We start from the raw sequence: 10,185 nt of genomic DNA, 5'->3' as shown, positions 1-10,185 counted from the left end.
TTTTTTTTTTTTTTAAGCAATAGACCACCTTTATTCTGCCTTTCTTTACATAAACCATAAAAAAAATTAAATATTTTAGGGAATTAGCTTCCAAAATAGATTGTACAATTGTGGCAGAAACCATGTTCAAAATCAAAGCAGAAATCTTTCATATGTTAATCATTTTAAAGTCTCACTGTACAATATCAATAGAACTCCTTCTTTTGCTAAGTATTTCCCTAAAGCAACAGCATCTGAAAAGAAGTTTAAGTAAACCATATATCTTATATCTTTTCAGTTGATGGGAACAGAGAGATGATTGTCTATTTTGTCTCATTTGATACAAAACCTCCATTTGTTTTAGCATGTGATGAAATTGATTTTGAATCATCTTTTTCTTCTGTTTTCTCAACATCTGTCTTCGGTTTGACATGGTATCTTCTGTAAACACGGTAGCCTGTGAATTGGTGCATATTTAATATTAAATAAAGGTATAACAATGACCTGAAAAATACTGTAGTAGCATGTAGACGTACAAAATTTTCCCACCTTATATTGCTAAAATTTTCAAACGCTTCAAGATAGAGTTTCTTTAAAGACAGATTTAATTATTGTATGTCAATAACAGTCATCACTAAAAAAAGTATGCTTAGGAAATAACAAGGAAAATGTTTTAAATTCTGTTTTTGATGCTTGACTGCTTTCTGTTCCTACTGCATGTAATAACTTTCAAAGTACTGTCTGTCTCTCTTGGAAAGCCTTTGGGCAGTTGGCTGGGTCTGTGGGACTGATTCTTACTTTTACATGAATCCTGTCTGGCAGAAGCTGAGACAAAGTGGGGCAAAGAAGTTTGTCCTCATGCCATTGCCAGCTACAGAGGTAAGAACTGGGGGTATACCTCTCAGGTTGTGTCCCTGGGGCAGAGTGCTCTTGATGCCTAGTAAGACAGCTGGTTTGAGCGTGGAAGCTAAATATTCACAACTGGTTTTAGGTGGGAGCAACAGGAGCAAAGTCCTGACCCTCAGTAGGCTGTAGCAGTGCAACACATATGAAGTGCATGTGGGAGAAAAAAGGGGCCTTTACTTCTCATGGAAGATTTTTTTTCCTCCTTTTAGCTGTGAACCTAATGCCTATGCTCTTAATCCCTGATAGGAGGGTGAGTTTGTACATGCATTTGGGGATGGTCCTGGTGTGCAGCTGTAAGCCCAGACACACTGGAGTGGTAGAGGGCTCTAATGGAAGACACATTTGCCCTTCCACATCAAGCGGTAAGAACAATCCTGTGCTCAAGGTGTTCTTATTCTGGTTGTAGGTAATGGAGATCCCTCCCTTGTGCTGAAAAACAAGGGGTCTTCCAGATCTTAAACTGATCCTTATGTTTTCCCAAACATGGCTCAGCACAGTGGTGATGTTCAGTAGCCATTTGGGTCATTACAAAGTTTATTGTTTACCATTTCATTATTTTCCTCTCTCAGCCGTCCATTCTTGTTTTATCCATATCCATTAAAAACGAGACAGGTGACAATAATAATAATAGAAAATATCTATACTTTACCTGCTAAAAATATTAGTGCAAACAACAGCTGGAAAATGCTGTAGATGAGTGGGAATGTAAACATCAATTCAAGTTGTTCAGGACTGAAGGAGAGCTGTACTATCGTTGAACATAACTGAGTGTTTTGCATGCCTGTTTCCAGAGACACTGTACGACATCTAAAGGGAATAATACAAAGACAGTCATGAAATAACAGCCTGTGTGTCTCTATGTTTTATTAAGAATCTGGAAAAGAAGGAACCACACAGTAACAGGTAAGTGAGAAATTGGTATCCTTCAGCTCACAAATTATACAGCTTTTACAACCAGAATGCATACAATTTATGGCAGCTCAGAAATTGCAGAGGACTCTTCTCCCCCTTCAAGCCATGTATGTCATATTCAGTAATACTTATTATCACCCTCTTTTGCAATGATGTTCTAAATTGTGGGTTGTTGATTCTTCATGCAAAGTTTTACCACAGCCTCAACTCTTTTGTTAGTTAGGTCTCTTCTGTCCACTTCCTTTGAAGTGCAGGACATGGGCATATATGGGAATGACATATTGGGGGAAATAGTAGTCAGAATCCATAGATAAAAATGTGCATGCATATTAATAGTTTTATTTACAAAAAGGTTGGTGAATAAGTGACCCTGTAGCAGAGCTACCATTTAGGAAGTATTCTTAGAATTGATTATTCATTAAAAAAGAACTGCCTTCACAGAAATAAGACTATAGGACTATTTCACAGAGAAATCTATACCTGTTCCAAGACAGACCAGCATAGCGGGCCAGAAAGAATCCCAGAGAATAGCCAGCTGCTGGAAATATGGTACCAATGATCCATAATTTAGGTGAGATAATCCAGGAGCCTTTGTAGAGTATTCCCCCAACGACAGCAATGAGCACGATAAGGATCGCTCCCACTATGGAACCAATCTGCGAGGAGAAAGAAGAAGGACTGTGTGAATAAAAGACGTCTTATCAAACATAAAACTGACATACTTTTATATTTACTGACATAATTCATGGTAGGCACATTATATAGCTATTTTCCCCAAAATGGAGTTGTACAATGCACTTGAACGTGTGACTACAGATATAGATCAAAGCACAGCTATTATAGGTATCTATAGCATATATCTGTAAAACTAATCTTGAAGCTTTGGCTATAGCTGTGCATAAAACTCAACACTAAAAACAATCTCACATGTGTGATGTGAACAAGGCTAGATCTTTCTCAGAGTTATTGGGAAACCATCAGCTTAATAACTAGTATAATGCACTTTTCCTCTCCACTTCCTGAGCAGTCACACTTTGGGGCATAGTGTAGTGTTTGCTAACTAGATGCCAGATTGTTAGTGCTAGGAAATTATTTTCCAAGCAGAGGAGTAAATCTTTAATGTGGCTGAAAATATTGTGTTTGAAAACTGGCTGTGAGATCATGTGTTTCTACATAGACATAGTTAATGAGTTGAACTTATTTGCTGTGGCTGAATGTACTGAGATCCTCACTGCTGCTTGTTAAAGAAAGGAATAACTCACTCTCTTCTCAATATCTAAGTGAAATGTCTTCCTTTATGGCATATGTTGCAAGAGATCTCACCAGCAGATTTCTGTGGTTAAGCTTAGGAGAAATCCTTTTCTCAGATAAAATGTGTATTCCCAATGAACTGACTTCATCAGTCTCTGGCTGAAGTCTTTTTAAGGGTACTGAGTGAACAAGTACTTTTGTCTGACTGAGCTATTAACCACATACACCTAGGAAAAAGAAACATGGTCTGGCCACGACAACCTCTTCTGTTTCACTTGGCACACTGTCTTTGTGCTCTTATCTCCATTTCTCACCATCTGTACCTTCATCTGACAGCTATGGCTCAATCTTCACTTGATGTTTCAGTGTCCTACATCAAGCAAACTGGCAATGGACTCTACTGAGGGTTGCTCACACACTCAATATGAACGAGGATGAAATGGTGCTTTGCTGAAAGAACACCTTCTCATGTGCGTTCAAGTCCCTGCTTTTCCCTTAACTGACTATAAAGGACAGTTTTGAAACCAGCACTCAATAGAATCCATGTTCATAAGTAAGCTGTGAATGCATTTGAAAATACAGCACTCTAAGATAATATTTCAAATAAATTGGTTGGACTTAAAAGGACCTTATTTGTGTTCTATATTTTCTGAGCTGATAGCTCAGGTAGAATAAGCAGTTGCCAGGTTAGTTTTGCTTAAGAAAACTTAGAAAATATATTTATTAACTAAGGGTGGTCAGCGAAGGCCAAGGGCACTCAGCACATCTAAGAATCACTTTGAACTTAGCATGGCAATGGTCAGGATGATTAATTTTCTATTAACAGCAAAGGTAGATAAGTTATTGTAAGTACTATTTTGGTGGGAATTGTTTTTGCCAAAACACACAGTTTTGATGCTTCTGAAACTATCTTGCAAATAAAGTTGAATTTTTATAAATAGTTTTGTTAGATTTCTTAACTGTTGGCACATTTTCAACATATATATATGCATATTTAAATTTTCTCACTCAAAATTGCCAAAAATGATACACTGGTTTAAAAGTAGAAATATTTTTGTATGATCCAGAATGTTTTCATTTTTTATTATTTTGCAGGAAAAAGAATCCTTTTGACCTGAAAGATTTTCCTTCCAATTTTCAGTTTACATTATAAACTGAACTCAATTACTAACATAGTTCTAGCCAAAGACAAAAGCAGGCTCTTTAGATAATGATAGCTTCTAATAACGTATGCAACTCATGCACATTTGTGCAGGGGGAAAGCAATATATTTCCGCAGCGTCTCATTTGTTTTCTGCTGAAAACTTCAAGGCTCTTATAAAGTCAGACACTAATACTATGAATAGCAATGTGCTGCTTCAGTGGTGCCACTGATTCCATAATTTGTCTATAATTACCAATGCTTCAGCCTTATATATCCTACCTTAAGTATGATTTTTGCTTTCTTAGGCCATCTGTGGTTAACATACACTCCTAACGAAACAGGAATTACAAGAGCTACCAGTGAAATTCCTGTAAAAAAAAGAAAAGAAAAAAGATAAGCCCACATATCATGCAGAAGTTCATGAGGGGAGAACAGGCACCATGTGGAGGGGCTGAGATTATGGAGCATGCCTTGGGGGGGATGTTTCTGGTATGCGTACCCCAGCGCATGAACACTCCCCCCACACCTGCCTGTTTGCTTTTCTATAGAGTCTGTTATCTTTGGCAACCTGTTGAAGTAATTGCCATTCTGCTGAGCTACATGCTCGTTCACCTGAATCAAAAATGCAGACAGAAATTTGAGTGTGCTAATCACCACTATCCTGTGATGAGTAGCTATATTAAATGTTCATTTTGTCTGCAGGTGTTTCACTACTGTACCATATCAACAACCAATTTAGAGCTTCTTTTGTTCTGGCCTTCCCCCTCTGGTATGTTTTTTTTGAAAGCACAAGCAATATATGTGATTTTTTTTTCCAGGACAATGGGAAATGAAATGGAAGAATATGAAAGTGACTCTGCTGGCTTTGTAAGATTACCACAACATGGAACAGAACTTGATAAGCACCAGGGCCACAGTTCTGCAAAGCACTGGAGCATGTATTTCTAAATACTTTGACTATTTTCTCTTTGTAGCTAGATGAGATTTTTGACAGGAAGTCAAATGAAGCCACTCCTGGTGGTGTAGATTACAGCTTTTCAATAAGACTCAGCAGTTTTAATCACTTGCTTAATTATCCACATGTGCTTAAGTACTTTGCCAGATTATGGCCTCAGCATTTAGCACTTTGCAGGATTGTGCCTTAAAGCTGTTACAAATGCTTTCATCCAGGGAAAGAAGTTATTTCTGTATGAATTATTCTATATTCTTATCCCAGTACCACGGAGGTTTCCAAACCATTTAAAAAGAAAAGCATGTGCAACCTTGTGATAAATATCTGTACCATATTTATAATGACTTAAAGTCTTTGTTCCACAGAGCTGTGGATGACTTGAAATGATCTAGGTACATAATTCTCACTGAAGTCACTGGAAAGTTGGAAAAAAATATTTTTTAAAAATCTGGGGTAATTTCTTTGTGACTCTGCAGGATGGTGCAGATATAAAGGGCGTTGTTACTAGAAGGAGGATAAAGGAGAGTCAGAAGGGAAAGTGCTGGTTCACTTGGCTCACCAATGCTGTTGTAGGGGAGTACAATTGCATCAGAATCAGTCCACATCTTGGTATAAACAAAGAGACAGAGTGGCATCATCCCCATTGCAAGCAATGTGGAGCAAGTTGTCATGCTGATGCTGCAAAGAAATTGGTTAAAGTGACAGTTTGTCTCATGCTAGAATATACTTCTTTCATTATCTTATTATGACTTAACAGCTTATGAAATGATGGGCAAGAAATGCTGCTGGCTACGGTCAATTTATCCATATATCAAGTAAGAAAAAAGCTAAATGGAAAGAATGGCTACTGCTTAAAAAAAAAAAAAAGGAAGGAAAAAATCCATAAATATCAACATGTTCTGCAGACACAGAACAATAAGTTTCAGTGCAAATGAGGCAGTCAGGCTGGCAGCCATCAGGAAGGTCTGTTCGCAAGTCTGTCTGCATGGTGACTGTCCCACTGGCTTCTGAGAGAGTGTCAAGCTGGGTCAGATGCTGCTTTCCATCTTATCAGTAGTTCTGGAGTACTTTAGAATTTCACTCCAAAGCCAACAGCATAAAACAAACAAACAAAAAAGATTCTTCATCTAGTAAGAGCAATGTAATAAAATTCCTTTTTCTGGCTTGTTTTGCCCTAGGCCAAAGGTAGGTGCTCAGAATTTGTCTATGAAGCTGAGTATAAGCATTGTTGCTTCCTCAGCTTGTGCAAGACATTTTTGTTTTAAAACATAAAGCCTTGAATCCACTGGGCATGATATACCTCGTAGAAAAATGTGCATTCAACTAGAAGAATGAAGGAGGAAAAAGCAAGACAGCTAAAAAGGGATGAAACTGTCAGATTCTGAGTAGCATAGATAAAAGGATGCCTACAAATCACTCTCCTATGAGGTAAAAATTTTGAGAAGGGTTTACTTGGGAGGTTTTGGAAACTTGCTTATGAGCCTCACTTCTGATTGTTCTTTGGTGTAGCTTGCCCTCAGAAAAGGAGCTACAGATCCTGTCCCACAAACTGGGAACATCCAGAGAAATCTGGAAGAATTCATACAGAAACCACAGAAATATCCGTGTTAGTTTTGTTTCCTGTGACTCTGTTTCTCTGCTGTTGGATGTAACTTGGTAGAAGCCTCTGGCAAGGGAGTTACACACAAAGGAAAAAGATCTATGGGCTACAACTAAGATTAGATAAAGCCCCAAATGGATAAAAGAGCTCAAGTTTCCTGTGACTGTACATATTCCTACAGTTGCTATATCTACATCCTTCTCCAAAGACAGCCTATTCTCTAACCCCAACCCCTGTGTTTGCAGCAGCTCTCATGGGAGCTGTGGAGGAGAGAAAATGGTGATTCAAAAGTGGTTGTTCTTGTAAAATACCAAGAAATGTCAAAAACAGTTGTCCCTATGGAAAGTTTTAGAGGACATCATCTGGGTCTGAGCAACTAACAAAGGTATAAAACCTCACACTCCACCTCCCTGTGATTCACTATATGAATAGTAGAAAATTAATTCCTGCTCTAACTTGTGGTGTAATTGCACTGGGAAGTTTTGAAGCAGGACGGTAGACAACGGTGATGGCTTGTTATGTATAAACATAAAATATCAGTTAAAAGCAAAACTTTGTCTAATGTGATGGGCAGGCTTTCTATAATGCTGTGCTGGCTCCAGAAACCAGTCAAGCTACTTTTACTGTTCTATCAAGAACTGAAGATACTTGCATTGCTCTCTGATGTACCTCCTGTTTCATCTGTCCTTGAATTACTGTCACAAAGGTCCTTATCAAAAGCCCTCGAAATCTTAAGGTAAAGGTCTTTACCTGAGGAATAATCTTTAGTAAGTATTTTCAATTTACCTTACCCTCTGCCACTGTAACGGGATATAAATTCTACTCATATTTATAGAATCATCAGTTTGGATTCTGACTATACAGACCTGAGAAAGCACAGTTTAGTTCAGTGTATTCTTCCAAGGAAAGATTAGGACAGAATTTAAGAGTTGTGTTGGATGTCTTTCCATCTGAGGTTTCTCAGACTTTCATTTATAGAATTAAAGTGTCTAATATAGGTTTTTCCTCCACAGCGAGGAAGCTGGTGATTAGCAGAGCTGACTTCATACATAATTTGAAAGCAGGTATTACATTAACACCTGTATGTGACAGAAAAGTTCACTGTTTTCAAATGATGGAAAAAATGTCTTATTAAAGCCACAAATATTAACATACTTAGTCAATTTGCCCTAGCTCCACAACTTTCTTACTTCTATTATTTTTTCCATTTCTAGTTCAGACTGGCATATGATAAATTGAATGAATGCCCCAATTTATGTTACTCTGTGGGAAACAGAGAAATGATCTTGTTTATTTTAGAGCACAGTAATCAGGATATGAAAAGAAAAAAGATGGCTTATTTTTAAAAACTATAAGAGTTAATGAACCCTCCATGGAATTTGCATCAAGAGTAAGTTTGACTTCTGCAGTGTATTTGATGTCCAAGACCACGCCAGGTGCCTTACATATCTGTTTCTGAGTTCAGAGCATCCAGTCACTGAGACCAACACACCTAGCCACAAAGGAGCTTTTTCATAGCACCCAGTGTGGAGGACTGTGTTAGTCAGTAGCTTGTAGCATGTAAAATTTTCTCTGTTTGAAGACTTTGCAGAAGGTGCCAGGAGCAGATAGAATTACTGCAAGTGATTTTCATTCGCATTAGTTTCCAAGGAGAAAAACTATGCCCATCTATTCATTTTGCAGAACACAGAAGGAGGGAAAATATTTTTCTGCAGGTCGTTTCTTTCAAGAAACATTGTTTGAAAAAAAAACACGATTGCATAGCTGCTCTTTTGTACACAGGACTCAAGTTCTAAGATTAATTGTTATTTTTTTCTACTGCCCAAGATCTTGGAGAAACAAAATCACAAATATATGCTAACTTGGACAGAGAGTTCATAATCCTAGTATTTTAGAGGTCTTCCTCAATGCTATTTTCTGCAGGATCTGACAATTTACAATAAATACAATTTCTAATATACACAATTCTGTTATGCTGTCTTCCTAACAAGTGCTCAAGAACTAAGGATAACTCTAGTCTGCTCGTATTTACTACTATTATACTAGCTAAGCATCTCTACACGAAGGAAGCTGCACCACACATGGACCAAGACAAGAAAAAAACCAGATAGTCCTTTTCAATACAAAACTTACAATATAAAAAGGCATATGAATATTTAGATAACAGCTGCTCTTACCTTAGGTCCATGTCACCATCCACCCAATAAGCGATGATATTGGAGGCTGTGCCTCCTGGACAGCATCCCATGATAAGCACCACAACAGCTTGAATAGGAAGCACATTAAAGGCCAGTGACAGCAAGAAAGCTGTGAGAGGCATAATTCCAAACTGACAGAGGAAACCCACAAAAATACCCCAGGGCCTTTTTATGTGGTTCCAGAATTTTTTAACTTCCACATTGCAACCCATGGAGAACATCACCAAAGCCAGCATGATTGTCAGAACAGTACTTAAAATTACACTCAAAGTACGGTTAAAATCATCTTCTGGTAACACACAAGATGTACCACTGCAAATAGTAGCATTTGCTGGACAATCCGTGAAGTTTGTTGTCAAAGACCTAGCATTAAGTTGCTGGGAAAGCAAGAAAGCCTGCATTTTGAAATGCAGAATGGCTCAGTACATCCAAGGAAAACTTTTAAGCCTGTGTAAATGGTTGTTTGTTAGCAACTCCTTTTAAATGCTCCAGGAAGCAATAAAGTGCAATAAATACTTAGACACTATTCTTTAAGGGTTTGGCAAGGTGCTGATTCATATAGTTATAAAAGTTGCACTTGCTCAGTATGGTGGTTTTAATCATTTATTCTCATGATAATGAGAAATCCCACAGCAAGAGAATAGCTGTGTTAATATTTAAGGGTGGAAGGGAGGCTTGTGGAATAGCTGAGCACACAACGTGAGAATCACAGAAGGAAGAGAAAGTTTAGACTTCATCCTTTGAATTTCTTGCATGCCCTTGGGATAGCTGCTCATGCGTGCACTATCACTGGCATTACAAGGGGCTGTGGGGCTGAAAGAAGCAACTGATACACAAGAAAGCATAAGTAGAGGGCCTGAGAGAGGAAAAATTACTTGTCTTCTCAAGGCTGCACAGGGCTGCATTTTAGGAGACCCTCAGAGCTTCTCTGCAACCCCAAGAGAGAAGACAAAGGCCCCAGTCCTGCTCAGAGAGTGCTGCAGGCAGAAATGTGAAGTGGCATATCTTGCATTATGCTGCATCGTTCAGGTGCAAGGGTCCACTGAGAATCATGGACTCACTTTGAATGGGGTGGGACACATATTTGATTGCATTTCTGGTATAATAGAAGCTATGACAAGTGTGCAGTGATAACTCCGCCATAGGACTTCATGCATGTTTCTGTCACTTTTGCCTTCTAAATGCAACTTTCTGGTAATCTTTGTAATTCCTTTTCAGCTTCCATGTAGTCCCAAAAATGGTT

At 38.2% G+C, this 10,185-nt stretch overlaps 1 protein-coding gene across 1 annotated transcript; it reads right to left on the bottom strand.

Moving 5' to 3' along the window:
• Positions 1-226: 226 nt before the first annotated feature.
• SLC10A2 (solute carrier family 10 member 2) lies at positions 227-9,343 on the bottom strand. The gene is made up of 6 exons (XM_040567472.1): positions 8,922-9,343; positions 5,704-5,822; positions 4,472-4,560; positions 2,278-2,453; positions 1,535-1,692; positions 227-436 (listed from the first exon to the last, which is right to left on the bottom strand). The coding sequence occupies exons 1-6, from the start codon at positions 9,341-9,343 to the stop codon at positions 303-305; spliced, it is 1,098 nt and encodes a 365-aa protein (XP_040423406.1). The 3' UTR covers positions 227-302.
• Positions 9,344-10,185: the final 842 nt, after the last annotated feature.

This window comes from Cygnus olor, chromosome 1 (genome assembly GCF_009769625.2).
Source record: "Cygnus olor isolate bCygOlo1 chromosome 1, bCygOlo1.pri.v2, whole genome shotgun sequence".
Taxonomy (NCBI): Eukaryota; Metazoa; Chordata; class Aves; order Anseriformes; family Anatidae; genus Cygnus; species Cygnus olor.
The sequence above is the reverse complement of the archived record's forward strand: the minus strand, read 5'-3'. Positions and strand labels throughout refer to the sequence as shown.